The sequence below is a fragment of the Microplitis demolitor genome, chromosome 10, assembly GCF_026212275.2.
Source record: "Microplitis demolitor isolate Queensland-Clemson2020A chromosome 10, iyMicDemo2.1a, whole genome shotgun sequence".
NCBI classification, from domain to species: domain Eukaryota; kingdom Metazoa; phylum Arthropoda; class Insecta; order Hymenoptera; family Braconidae; genus Microplitis; species Microplitis demolitor.
In genome coordinates, this window is record NC_068554.1 from 2,150,143 (window position 1) to 2,165,640 (window position 15,498).

General features: G+C 29.0%; 2 protein-coding genes across 3 annotated transcripts; one reads left to right on the plus strand and one right to left on the minus strand.

The window, feature by feature from the left end:
* Positions 1-51: 51 nt before the first annotated feature.
* On the minus strand, positions 52-4,189 carry LOC103571832 (myotubularin-related protein 6). The gene is made up of 10 exons (XM_008550149.2): positions 3,894-4,189; positions 3,547-3,823; positions 3,073-3,356; positions 2,867-3,001; positions 2,674-2,806; positions 2,157-2,383; positions 1,848-2,098; positions 1,632-1,772; positions 1,165-1,558; positions 52-988 (listed from the first exon to the last, which is right to left on the minus strand). Exons 1-10 carry the CDS (start codon positions 3,924-3,926, stop codon positions 848-850), a joined length of 2,016 nt encoding a protein of 671 aa, XP_008548371.1. The 5' UTR covers positions 3,927-4,189; the 3' UTR covers positions 52-847.
* A 491-nt stretch (positions 4,190-4,680) lies between these two features.
* LOC103571833 (B-box type zinc finger protein ncl-1) lies at positions 4,681-11,107 on the plus strand. Of its 2 annotated transcripts, XM_053742269.1 has the most exons (9): positions 4,681-4,904; positions 5,031-6,515; positions 6,587-6,918; positions 6,987-7,735; positions 7,821-7,991; positions 8,144-8,385; positions 8,464-8,821; positions 8,966-9,198; positions 9,468-11,107. In XM_053742269.1, the coding sequence occupies exons 2-9, from the start codon at positions 5,823-5,825 to the stop codon at positions 9,570-9,572; spliced, it is 2,883 nt and encodes a 960-aa protein (XP_053598244.1). In that variant the 5' UTR covers positions 4,681-4,904; positions 5,031-5,822; the 3' UTR covers positions 9,573-11,107. The 2 variants fall into 2 exon arrangements, with proteins under 2 accessions (XP_053598244.1, XP_008548372.1); XM_008550150.3 differs by lacking the exon at positions 4,681-4,904 and having other exon boundaries at positions 4,915-6,515.
* The last annotated feature ends 4,391 nt before the right edge of the window (positions 11,108-15,498 follow it).

Below are 15,498 nucleotides of genomic sequence, written 5' to 3' on the forward strand. Positions count from 1 at the left end.
TTTTTTTTCTCTTATTTTTGAGAACATAATGGGTATTAACGTGTTATTATTAATTTATTATGCAAGATTTGATTGCAATATCTGTAAAAAAATTACATCATGCCTCAATCCAAAGTATTTTGTTATATGCATGATAATCAATGGCCGACGGTCTTCATCTCATTTAATTTAATCCAATTACAATTTATTATTTTTTTTTCACTCATCGTTTTCACGTCCAATGAAGAAGCTAATGTTTGCCTTATACATGCGATAATATTTAAATATAATAATAAAATATGTTTTCATTTATTTGTTCACTCATAGTTTGTATATCAATTACAATATTATATATTATTTTATTTAATTGTTATAATTTATAATTGATTATGATAAATATTAATATTGCAACTCTTTTTTCATGTAATTTGCCAGTTTTATTATTAAATTTTAATTAACTTGTGTTGTAATTATTTTTTATATTCATTTTTACACAAGCTGGGATCAAAATAATGCAATAGCATATTGTTAAAATTACTAATTAAATTTAAATTTAAATAAGTAAAGATTATTATAAAAATTTCAATGATAGGTATGAATTTAAATAGATTTGAATGTGTGAAATAAAATTTTATTCAACTGTGCATATTATTTTAAAACATTCTCTTTTTTGTTAAAATACTTTACTCGATCTTCGGATAACTTAATTATTTTTTTTTAAATACTATTCTATCGTTTTGACATGATTTCGTTTAAATTTATAAAAAACATTGTACCTGTATATTAAATATAGTACACAGTACTTAACAAAAAATATGTATGACCGTAAAGTTTGCTAACATTTTATGGAGATGGCTGCTGTTAGCTTTCAGGATGGTGTTGTTGGAGATTTCCGTGAGCAAGATTTACATCTGGGTACTACACGTTGAGATAAATGTCCAGACAATGATCTAGGTTCCTCTTCTATACATCGTATACAGAAAACATTTCCACAAGACCAGCAGTGGTTCTAAAAAAATTAATAAATTTTATAATCCTGAAGCTGACACGTAGGAAATTTAAAAAACTATAAGTGCAATTTTTTTAAATACTTTTTTTTTAATTTATCTTTTTAAAAAAAAATCAAAAAATTAATTTACCAACATTTGCTAAACCAAGTCTAGAAAATAATAGAATCTTTTATACCTTTTTATTAAAAGCATCGAAGGTTGAACAGCAAGAACACTCTTCAACTTTGCTGCTAGTTTTCCAATCCAAAGCAACACTTTTAAGTTCATCTTCTATCTGATTTATCAAAGCTTCGGTATTTGTATCGTCTTCATTGTCTTCCGACTTGTCAATTATTTTTTCAGAATCGACGTCTTTGCTGAATTCATTGTCGTAATTGTAATCCGGTTGATTGCTATTATTTTGTGTATTACTCTTGGGCAATTGACTTAAATTATTGACTCGTTTGATAAGTAGTTTAATATGATCCTCCAACGACGTCGTGTGATTATGGAGAGCAAGTACATAATCTTCTCCGGTTTCTCTCGGATGGATCCCATTTTCAAAACGAAAATAAAGACCTTTCCATAATCTATTACACAGATTTAATAAATCACTCATGAATATTGATACTATTAATTTTATTTAAGACTTAATAAACTTACTCAATATTTTGAGGTGATAACTTTGGTTCTAATACTTTATTGCATTCATCTTTATAATTATTGCACGCATACAGTGGATTTCTGTACTCGTTTATTTCAGCCGCTATATCTTCCCATAATGATTTTGTTCTTTCTGATAATCTACAAAAAATAAATAATAATTTATTTATTAAATAAATATTTAAATATACGCAATTATTTATCTAAAGTAAATACCGCAATAACTGTCTCTCTTTTTCATTATTTCCAATAAATGTCCCATGTTGACAGCTGTGTACATGATCATGAAGAATAAGTAGAAAGTGTTGATTAAATTGAAACATATAAGGATATTGTCGGAGTAATTGGTATGTCACGTCAATAAATTGCGTAAATATCGGAGCTAATTCTTTGGGATCGCTTGTGATGTGGCCACATCGATCACTGAATTTATGTCCGAATGCAAGCCAGTCTTTTTCAATTAAAGCCTAGTAAATGATTTCATTAAATTAACAATTATTTTATAAATTATCTAAATTTTATTACTTGGAAGCCTTGTATTGTTCTGTAAAATGGATCTAAAAGCAATGCAGCTACTGAACAAACTTGAGCAGTACGATCCCAACCATCGCTACAATGTACTACGACATTCGTGCCATTTATTATCGCTTTGGCTATAAACCATCCGGTCTCCAAAATTGATCTTATGTGTTTGAGCCAACCGCTACTTTCTAATCCATTTAAAAACGCACTCATCGATGTCGTTTTCTGCACTAATTTTTAATCATACAGAAGTGTTATTATTTAAATTAAAAATATTAAACTGCACAACTCAATTGCGAAGCAATTAAATGGGTTCTGCTGATGATTAATCGGTCCCAATTAATTCTCTTCTGTACGCGAAAAATTTTTTCGGCTCCACTGGGATTCGAACCCACACCTGGTATTTTTTAAAATACTGTTTTGCATGTAGACGTCATCTATTACTTACTTTTGAATGAGCAAGTGAGTTGTGCACCTTTAAATTTTCCAACTTATTTAATTTTCTTTAAATTTAACTTACGATCAATAAGTTTGTTTAAACTCGCTCTCATAACATGAATATTTTCAATCCCAAAAAATCTAAATTTAATGTTGTCATAAAAGTTTTCATTTTCATATCCTTTTCCTGCTGCTCTATTTGCCATTGCATTGATCTTAACATAAGTATTAAATATTTATCATTCCAATCAATACTACAGATATTAATTACTTACCCTGGGTCGTGTATCAACGACATACATAAATTTAGCATTAGGATTCGTACAAAGAATATGATACAGCATTTGTTCATCTTCAAGACAACGTGCGTTAAATCCCGACAATGGTTGACTACAGCGACAAATAGCAGCCTGTAAATATCCAGTATAATTATCAAATTAAATAAATAAATAATTACTGTGATTAAATTAAATAATTAGACCTTATTTGAATGAAGATAAGTGAGTACAGGCAGCCGTCCTTTGCTTCTAAACTTAGCGCTTCCAACAAGAATACTATTCGTACAAGTGGAGGGAACATAAAGGTATCTAGGATAAGTATCACAAAGTTCATAGCTTGTATTTAAATAAGTTAGTGTCCATTCAGAATTAGGAACTCCTTGACGTTGGAATTCATTCTGTATGTCAAATAAACTCCATCCATCAAATTTCGGGGTAAAGTTTTTACTTATTCGCGAGTGAAAACAATAAACGTCATCTATGCGAGCTAAAATTACATTTGAAAAATTTTCAGTACAAAAGTAATGAACTCGCGATGATGCTGACAGTAGCCGCCAACTCAAAATTTTATTTTTTAACACCAAGTTGTCATCATAAAATTTTTTAATGTTTGCTACTTCAGCATCACAACTCGCGCCATAAATAATAATAATTTTTTTTTTTAATTTAATGAATACCTGGAGATGATAATCTCATTAATGTTAAATAAATATCATGGCAGTCCCGCTCTTTAGTGATAATGAATGTCATCGTCAAAAAATGTTTGCATTTAATGTGCAATGGAGATCCAGCAGTTGTCAGCGGTTGTTTTTCAATACTAGCAATATGTGTATTCAGAACCCAAATTTGTTTTTTTTCATTCGGGTAAGTGAATATTAAATGCGTTGCTGTCAAATACAAAGTTCCTACCGAATGTTTGTTGCTGTATCTGTCCAACATTCGGACATTCTCAACCTGTAATTAAAAATTATTACAATTAATTATCATTTAAATAAAAAAATGGTTTGATTAAAAAATTTTTTACCTTTCCAATTTTAATTAATTCCATAGGATTCATGGTTGCTTATTATTTGTAAGTTAAATATTGACATAAGTTATTGAATACTTAAACACGATATCTGTCAAAATTAGACAGGTATTAATCTATAATAACAATATTATATATTTGGCCAATAATATTGGCATTAACTCAAGTCACTTCATGATAATAATCGATTAATAAATTATATTATTTATTTTTATAAATATTACTGATAAAATTCATATAAATTAATACAAAAAAAAAATAAAGTAAATATATTATTTGTCCAATAGAAGGGGCTGTCGTACATACATATATATATACATATACATATAGATAATATATGTATAAATAAAAAAAAAAAAAGATAAAAGTAAAAAATGACAATTGCGGTATTTATTTTTATTTCGATTACAGCGACAATTGCAGTTGTGGCAATTGCGCAAAACTGCCGCCATTTTGATAAAAATCGCGCATGCGACGTGAGTATTTTTAAAAATATTATTATTTGTGCATTAAAAAATATTTTTTATTTAAAATTTAAAATTTCCGCGTTTTAAATTTAAAATTTAAATAATTTAAGTAAAGTTTATTATTTTAAATAATTAATTAAAAGTAATAATTATTTATTTAAAAAAAAGAGGTTAAGTCGCAGCCACCTGGCGGCAGTTTTAAAAATCGAACTTTCAAATTGGCGGGTAACTGCCGAGTTCAAAATACTCTCACTTTTTCAATAATTTTATCAGCAACTAATTCTAATGACTACGTGCTAATTCTGCGCAGTCTTCAGCAGCAGCTTTAGCTCGCTAGCTGATTGATGTATGGTGTGTTAATAATATATTTTATAAAAAAATATATTTTAAAATTAAATGTAATCGTAAACTCGCTATCATTTTGCGCATCATCGTTATGTGGGTTATGTGTACGTGTATGCGCGAGTAAATTTAGTACACAGCTGGTTTGTTAAAGTTTTTTAAATAAAAAAAAAAAAAAAACAAATTGATATTTATATAGGTAATTATTTATATTTATTTATTATAATTATATTTGAAAAATGAATATTTAAAAATAAAAAAAACGATTGACGATTGTCGATAATGATCTATATAATAAATAATTGTATCCGTGTATTGATAAAAGCAGGGGAAAAAAAAAACAAATGTTGATCGTAGACGCGATTGGTGGTGGATCTACGAACGACAAGTCGTAGTCAGGACGGTAAAAGTAATAGAAGCACAAGACGAGGGGATGAATACAATCGACGTAACGAGCAGCAAACTCGTACACTAGACTCAGTACCATCGAGTCGAAATTTGTGTGATTATTATTATTATTAATATTTAAAAAAAAAATATATATATATATACATATATATAAAAATATAATTTGTATGTATGTATACCTGTGTTTAAAACTTTAAAGTAGCCATTAATAGTGATAAATTTAAAAAGTCCAAGTTTATTTTATTAAAAAAAAGTTTGAAAATTTTGGGCATCATACGCGGCGCGATCGATAAAAAAATCGCGGCCTCGTTCACGTCAATCATATCTTCCTTATATTAATACGATCGTACGAGAAGTGTTTTGTCTTTTCCGTGTATATATATATATATATATATATATATATATATATACATATACATATACATGTACGTATATATATCGATCATGGCGTATTTGTTGGAATTGCATCCTATCCAGGAATTGTAACGATCGTACTTTGGGTCTCGTGTTAAATTAGTGATAAAAAAAAAAATAAAGGAAGACAGAAAGTAAGAGAGGATAAGAAATTAAAATAAAAGACGATTGGATCGAGCTTTCCTGGTGAAGTTCACAGTGTTAGTCGTTCAAGGACAAGCTGATTTAGATACTAGAGCTAGATTTAAATAATTAGTATTGAATAAAGATTTGAATTTTTAAAAAAATAAGCAGAATGGCATCGACGACGATAGCCGTGCCAACTGCAAGCGCCCCGGTTGTCGTGACGACGATCCATAAAGAAGAAGACGGCGGAGATCCGCTGGCGGAGTGGAACGTCAGCGACACTGCAGGCAGCGATGGAACAGCTGGGAATCCTGGAGACGGGGAAGCGTTGGAAGAAACTCCGCGGTCGAATGGAATCAATGGAAGCAGCAGCGGCGGCGAAGAGTGTGCCCTTTGTGAGGGCAAGTTGTCATCGCCCAGGTTGCTCTCGTGTCTTCATGTCTTCTGCGAGGCTTGTCTGGACAAGCTACTGATCGATGAGACGGACGAAACAATCAAAGGATCAGCACTGAGTTGTCCCATTTGTGGACAGCGGACGTCTGTTGGAGCTCGCGGTGCTGCTTCACTACCATGCGATTATGTACTGACAAATATTCTGGATATGTCGGCTATTGAAAATATGACAGTACTCTGCACTTCTTGTAAGGCCAAAGAAAGTGCTGTGGCGCGTTGCTCTGATTGTGCCAATTTCTTGTGTCCCAACTGTAATACTGCTCATCAATTTATGAGATGTTTCGAGAGCCACAAAGTCATCGCCTTTGAGGATCTCAAAAGATCAAATAAGACTGTACCAATTCATAAACCTATTTTTTGTGATTGTCATCCTGCTGAAAATATCAAATTTTATTGCTACACATGTCAAGTAAGTTTGAAAAAAAAAAAAAATAATTAATGATTTGATTAATTTACTAATTGATTTTTTTTGTTTTACAGGAGCCTATTTGCAACGAGTGTCTGATGGTTGAGCACAAAACACCCGAACATCAGTACGAGAGACTCAGTGATGCTGAAAGCAGCCAGATTGAAGAACTAGTCAATTTAATGTCTGAGAGTAAAAATAAAATAACAGAATGCGACAAAACTTCATCACATCTTGAAAATGCTCTTAGTGAATTACAAGCTCAGCATGATCAAGCTAAAGATCTTATTATTGAGACATTTCAAAGTTATAAAGCTATTTTAGAAAAATGTCGTGATAATGCTTTGAATGATCTAGAGAAATTACATTCCGAACGCGAACTTGAAGTCATGGATACTTTTCACAAGTAAAATTTTTTTTCATTACGCGCGATAGTTTGAAATTTTAAATAATAAATAATTTTTTGAATTTCAGTGTCGAGAAGAGCGCAGAGAAAATAGAAGATGCGTGTCGTTTTACATCAAGACTACTCGAGCACGGAGACTCAACAGAAATTTTGGCTCTCAAACGAACAGTCGCGACTCAACTGATGAACTTAATAAACAACACACCTAAGTCAAACATAAAATATTCAATTGAGTTCCAAACAGACTTTGATAACTTTGAAAAATTTGCTAAAGAATCCTTTGGTAAATTTAAAACAGAGAGTACACCTGCTGTCAAACCATCACCAGAAATAATAACAACAATGGCAACTTGCGCATCTCAACAGCAGCCACAACCCCAACAGCAGCAGCAGCAGCAACAAATGGTCTCTATTCCATGTCCCAATTCAATAAGCACCAACTCATCCATGTCCTTACCAACATCAATGCAATCTTCCTTCGAAGGTGATACTTTCATCATTCCTCCACCCACATCGAGCCCACAAAATGTACCAGCACCTCCACCGCCCGTTTCTCTTCCTCCAGGTCCTTCCATGCACGGGTTCACAAGCATCCAAGAGTATAATTTACAGCAGCTAGCAAGCCTAGCTGAAAAAGTCGATCTCAATGACACGAGCGTGGTTGCGCCAAGCGCAAACCCAAGTCCAACTCCGTCCTTTACACTGGCCGATTTACTTGCCGGTGAATTTCCAGTTAATTCCACCAGTCATGCAATCAATAACTTGCAGGCCTTGGCTAAGCTCGAAGCTCTCAGAAGTAATTCAATGGCCAATCAAGGTGACTGTCCTAATTAATTTAAAACTTTGTTTTTACTAATTAAAGACTTTCATATGATTAATTTTTTTTTTGACTTTTACTTCAGATCTAGGAAATCCGACGCTCAATGGCGGAGGAGGTCTTGTTTTAGGTCGCGTTCAATCGCCAGTGATGAATGAATCTCAGAGCCTTGGATCATTAAGTGCGAATACTCTTCTCAATAGTGGTTATCAATCTCTATCAAATTCAACTTCTCCTATTTTATCCCAAGGACCAGGTAAATATCCCAGTGACTTTATTAATTTATTACATAAATTTGAATACTGGTGAATAAAATTAAAGAGTAATTGCTGTGTTCGCTTTGACAGCAGCAGCATTTATGCTATAGTACAGGCATAATTCAATATTATGTGAACGATTAAATTTCAGATGACCTTAAAAGTGAATCGATGCACAATATGCCAGGGGTGGGTAACAGTGCCCCCGGTACGGGTGCCGGGAATTACAATACTCATCCACGAGCAACAAACTCAAAGCAAACCCCAATGCAAATTCGATCTAAATTCGGTCAGTTGGGCCCAAGCAAAGGACAATTCAATTCACCGCATGGTTTTTGTCTTGGCACTGATGAAGATATTATTGTCGCGGACACCAATAACCACCGAATTCAAGTGAGGGTTCATCTAAATATAAGCCGACAATAAAATATTTATTTGACGGAATTAATGGACATTTTTATTTATTTATAGATATTCGATAAAACAGGTGAGTTCAAGTCACAGTTTGGTATCCCTGGTAAGGAGGAAGGCCAGCTGTGGTACCCAAGAAAAGTTGCGGTGATGCGTAATTGCGGTAAATTCGTCGTCTGCGATCGCGGGAATGAACGATCCAGGATGCAGATATTCACTAAAAATGGACATTTTATTAAAAAAATAGCTATTCGTTACATCGATATTGTGGCGGGTCTTGCTGTCACGAGTCAAGGGCACATTGTTGCTGTCGACAGTGTGTCACCTACTGTGTTCGTTATAAGCGATACGGGGAATCTTTTAAGCTGGTTTGACTGCAGTGATTACATGAGAGAACCTAGCGATATCGCTATTAGTGGTAATTATATATTTATGTTATGATAAGTTACTAAATTAATGTCCCTGAAGATCGGAACAAAAATGAAAAAAATTTATGTACGATCCGGTCTTCAGGTATATTTAGTTTATGGTTTTACTTTAAATAAATATTTATTTTTTTTAGGCAAAGAATTTTTCGTCTGCGATTTCAAAGGACACTGCGTGGTGGTATTTAATGAGGACGGTCATTTCCTGCGTCGCATTGGCTGTGAGAATATAACAAATTTCCCAAATGGGATTGACATAAGCGACGCTGGAGATGTTCTTATTGGTGATTCACATGGCAATCGTTTTCATGTTGCCGTATTTTCTCGAGATGGATCTTTAATTTCTGAGTTTGAATGCCCTTATGTAAAGGTAATTAATTTTTTTTTTTTTCATTAATTATACATATATATTAGACTGCCAAATAAAATTTATTTTTTTTCTTTCTCATATCGGCGTAGTCTAATATATATATATTTTATGTCGTCTGTATAATAATTTATGAATCATAATTAAAATAACTTGGCTTTGAACAACAAGAAAATAATTTAATATCTGTATATATAAAATAATTAAAGTGTATATTTAAGTTAGCTAAATGCTAATTTTAATAGTTTTTTAATGGTACTAAATAACTACAGGTATCAAGATGTTGCGGCCTTAAAATAACTTCCGAAGGTTACATAGTAACGTTGGCCAAAAATAATCATCACGTCCTCGTGTTAAACACACTCTACATATTATGAGGTGGAACAAGACCAGTAGCAACAATAAAATACAAAAAACCAACAATAACATCAGTAACAGCAACAATAATAACATCGCAACTTCCTCCAATTAGCAGTACTCCTATTGGGACTGCGGTACTCTCAACGAAAGGTAAACAACAGTCATGACCTGGGCTTATTGCCAGTTGATATTTGTCTGGCCTATCCAAGCAATAGTTAATTTTAAAAAATTAAATCTGTGTTAAATATCATGAGAAATTCAATAATGCGGCTTTAATAGTTTTTAAAAATATGCGTCCCTATTTTTATGAAAGTAAACAACAGTAATGAGATTTCAATCACGATGATTTTAATCGTTATGGCAAAAAAAATATTTATTAAAAAAAGTTTAAGTAACGAGAGATAAGGAGTGGAGGTGCGAGGTTTTAAATAGATATAAATTTTCGACCAAACACAGTATAAATAGTTTTATTTATAGAATTGCATTTGGTAAACTGCCAAATAATTTAAAAAAAATAAAAAGTGTACCGTAGGAGCATCTGGCTGTAGGCAAATCGCGAATAAGTTATGCCTGTGTGCATTATTTAGCGTACTAGTCGTATTATTATTACGCGGTTTGCTTCTATTAGCTGAGAAAGCAATTTAACAATGGCCTTTTTGTCAAAAAATTGGTCGTTGAACATCATTTTTTGACATGTCAGTATTTTAAGAATTATTAAATCACAAATCAAAGTAATCTAGTCCTACTTTCGAGCACTATCGTTTACTTTTAATATTGACCGCTGGAAAGTAAAGTCAACTAACAGCTATTTAAATTTCCTTATATCCTAGCTCATTTTACCTTCCAGTGGCCCATATATATATTATATATATTTTAAACAAAATAATAATATATACTGTCTTATCAGTTGTGCTCAAATTTTAAACAAAATGCTCGAAATTTACCCTTTTTCCTCGTGTATATGAACCGATAAGGAGAGTTAATGTTTAAGATTTAAAATATTTACCCATTTATTTCTCAATGATTATTATTTATCACTAAATTTTTTTTTTTTATTATAAGGACTTCCATTTATTGTTTTTTTTTTTTTTTCTGTGGTTAACGTTGGGAAAATCGTTGTAATAGTTAATATTTATGATGATAGTAAAATTATTATTTACTTGTTGAAAAAAAAAAGTTTCGCGCTCTTTATTTGTACGGTGTCCCGACGTCAATTAATAATCATAGAGAAATATAATGTATTACAATAAAAGTATATAAGAGTGATTGATTTTTTTTAGTATGAAAGTTTTATGATAAATTTTAAAAATATTTAAATTTAGCTTTTGAAATAATTTTAAAATAAATTAAACTTTTTGAGTGATTGCTGTCAGATTAAATGACATATGTTTATTATTAAAATATTTACTCAGGATTTAATATGATTTACAATATGAAAATTATATATTTATATAATTTTCATGAGTTCACGTGTGTAAATTTATCGGGTTGTGGTGCTAGCGGTAATATTTAAATATTTCGTGTAAAATTAAATGATTTAAAAAAAAAAAAAAAAAAAAAAAAAAAAAAAAACCGAGTTTCATGTCAATGGGATTTATTAATAAGGAGAAAAAAAATCACTATATAATAATATATATAAGTGTTCTTCGTATTTTTTACAAGGACCATAGTCGAATTGATTTATCGTAAAAGAGATTCTTAAATCAATAATAATTATTATTATTATATATGTGTATATCATTTAAAATATAGGAGACGATACTTTATCGTAATAAAATATACAGTTTGCTAAACAACTTCTATTTATGTACATATAAAATGAATAATAATTTATGAGAATGTAAGTGGAAAAAAAATAAGAGAGGGAGAGACAGAGCTATAGTTAAGCGTACTTTGATTAAACACGAGAAAATGATAACGCATACATATAGAAATATACATATTTTTTGGGGTTGTTTACATAATCAGCCTTACCAATTGGTTTGAGATATAAAAATATTAAAAATAATAATAATAATTTGAAAAATCTACAAAAAGGCAGTTAAGGAAATAGTCAGGCATCTTATATTTGCCAGTTTGTTGTGTAGTTGTCTTATATATTTATCGAAAAAAATAAAACAATAAAAAAAAAAAACAAAAACAAAAATAAAAATGAAAAATAACAAAAAAAACTTGATATTTCATAGTAAGTACTAATTAAAATTTCTTGCCATACCAAATGTTAAGTAGCTGCATTCGTGTGTATGTGTGTATTTAAGCTTGAAGATTAAATTTCTATATATTTAATATTAACATATTTACAATTTTAAATATAGGCAAATCAGTTATTAAATGGGAATACAAGTTAAATATCAACGACATTCAATTTTTAAATTAATATTCAAATCGGTATACATATATTTTAAATTATTATTATTAAAGTGTAATTATTTTAGACTTTTATTTTAACTAATGATATTGTCCACAGCAATAGTTTTCACGTTAGGAATTTTTTAAATTCGGGCTTAAAAAATATAAATAAAATTTATTATTATTATAAATTTAAAAGTATTTATAATGCGTACTAATAAAGCCTATTAAATCTCATTTATGGTGTGTTCGGATTCCCCGGGTCACTGGAGCGACTGCCACATACCCGGGAAATTTGAATTCATAATTAAGTTAGTAGAACAAAAGTTGATAACCGTTGGTCATTAACTTTTTTTATAAAAAATTTATTTAAAATTTAAATTTTCCCGGGTATTTAGTCGTCACAGTACCCCAGGTCTAAACGCCGTCAATATTAATCCGATTTGTAGAAATTATAATTTTTTATATACACTACGAATGCGAATATTTAAAAAATAAATAAAAAAAAAAAGTAATTAATAAGTAATATTTAAATATAAACTTCTGAAAATGTTTAAGTAGTCGTGGTTAGCGAAGTTATAAAAGAATAATGCCTGTGATAATAGTATCGTCAGGATAAGTTGTGTCCTTAAAAAGTCTCTGATGTTGTTGCTAGGTAAATATTAATTAGAATTTTGATGAAAAAAAAAGTTAAAATCTAAGTTAATGCTGATGTTATCTCGCTATAAGAGATCGTAAAAAAAATAAACATTTACTAAGTAACATTAATAGTCATTAATAAAACTAAATAAAGACAAATTTAATAAGTGAAAAAAAAGTAAGGTGTGTTAATGTCCGATTTGCACAACGACAGGCACACGCAGCCCATCAGCCTCCAACGGTACGCTAAATATGATGATTTAAATGGATAAAATAATTATTTTATTTCAGTATGATAATATATTACTTGAGACAGTAATTATGGGTAAAGAGAAGATAAGAGATAAGATTTAAAAAAACAAGTAAAGAGAGTTACTCATTTTATAAACTAATGAGAAATGACCATTAAAAAAAAAAGTTATAAATTAAATCGAGAGGGTCTTTTACCTCACAAAATTATTATTATTATATTACGCTCACCTTATATATACTTGAATATTTTAGTATAGATTTACTCTATTTACATATTTTTATCTGTGGAAGACTACTTGGCTAATTTAGGCCACTGTTGAAATTCACCCCTTATTTGCCTTGATGTTTGAATTACAACAATAATATTTAAAAGAAAGAAAATAAATAAATAAAAGAGGTAAATAAAAAATAAATAAAAATTTTAAATATCTAATAAATAAAAAAAAAAAAATAATAAAAAATAACAAAAAAATAAATAAATTACAAAACAACAAAAAAAATATTAATAATGTGAATTACTTGTTACGTAAATGGTAATTGTGATAGATTTTTTGATGATTTTTACAATCTCAAAAGTCTTATTATCCTAATTATATAGAATTATATCTCTTCACACTCTATGTAATAGATTTCTGCTTACTGTTAAAGTAATATACTTCAAAAAAAGTTTAAAAAAATTACAAAAAAATGTTTTAAGGGAGACAAAGTTATTATTATTATTATTAATATTATTATTATTAAAAAAAATCAATATGAACAAGCAACAAACATAATATCTACATATTAATACACTTTGTCATCGATATTAGTATCATAATCAGAGCTTAGAGAAATACAAAAACAGGATCAAACAATTGCTTACTATAAGAAAATAATTTAATTATTTATTAAACTCGCTATTGGTTTATTTCCACTCTGTCGGTTTAATTTAATATTTATATTTATATTTAATACTATTATTATATATAAATATACAATAGCATTAAATAAATAATTAATCGTAACTGGAAAAATTTAAAATTTTCTTCAATTATCAGATTAAAAATTTATTTAAATCGCCGACGTTGTAAAGTGGAAAGTATACAAATAATTACAATAGTTTTTTCTTATTTTTTAATTTATTCGAGAGCCATTATACACTATTTTTTTATTTAGTAAGTTTAAAAACACTAGTACACCGTACAATCGTAAGTAGGAGCAATATTATAAAATTTAAAACACGAAATAAGCTGATAAAAAAAAACAATTAAAAAATTATAGCTCACGGTTAATCATAGTCTTCCTAGCATCACTAAGTTTTATTGACTATGCTATTAAAAAAAATTAAATTTTAGGAACAGTTTTAAAATAATTCAATTTAACCACAAGATATATATATATATAGAGATATATATACTAAAGGGGGGAAAGAAAAGAGAAAAAAAGGTGTAATAAATTACGAGGTAAAAAGGGATAAGATCAATGCCCGCGAATATTGAAAAGTAAAAATACTATTGTCAATGTAAATTAGCTGATTAATTTTATCGGCTTGTGCAATTGAATTTAAATAACATAAAATCACTCGTTTTATTTTTTTTAACAATATTGCTTCTTTGATTTATATTTATATATACATATTAATTATAATAATTAAGAAATAACGAATTATTTAAAAGTAAACAACAAAAAATGAATATTTATATTTCATACAAAGCATTGATAGTTAATTAAAATCAGTATTTTATCTTAATCATTCAATATGTAATTGTATACGCGAGTTTTAATATATTATTATTACTATTATTATATTTATAAATTTGTGCATCAAGCATTGTGTTCCATTGGCTGTTTTTGCTATACAATTTAAGAATGCGTTTAAAAAAAATCTTATCTTAGCGTCGAATTATTTCTTCGTCTGCCAAATTAAATGCAAATAAAATTTTACTCTTATGACTATTGAAAAAAACTCGAGTTGCTATTATAATTATATTTTTATAAATAACTTGAGTTTTTTTTATTAATTATATTATTTTGCTTTCAAGGCCAGTCCCAGACAGTGCCCGCCATTTTTTAAATATTCAATTACTTCAATTGTAATGACCATACTTAAATTTTGATAATTAATCTGAAAAAATTAAAACATTAATTAAAAAAAGGACAATTTTGCAAACTAGATTTTAAAAAAATGACTTACTGTTTACATCAATTAGGAGTTGACCGAAATTTAGAAAATAAGTTTCAGTAAAATTTTTATGTCAATTTTTAAAATTTGAAATGTCAAATTTTTTATGCTAAAATTCATTTACTAAAACTCCTAATTGATAACAACCGTAATTTTTTAAAAAACCTATAACTTGGAAAAAGTGTAACTGCATTGTCCTTTTTTTAATTGATGCTTTATTTTTTAATTAATTAATAAAATTTAAATACGATCATTAAATTGAGTCATTGAATATCTTTAAAAAGTGGCGGGCATTGTATGAAAATGTCCTTAATATTGTTCGTATTCTTAAACTAATTAATCGTTACCAATTGTTTTTGTTTTTAATATTTTTCCTTTAATTTTTTGAATTATTATTATAATTACAATTAAGAAAAAAAAACTTATTATTTTTGTTCAATGTTTTATTTTCGTTCCGTTGAATACTCGATATATTTAAATAAGTCTAGCTTTTATGACACAATATACATGTGTCCTTTTTATCACAAATAAACAATTACTAG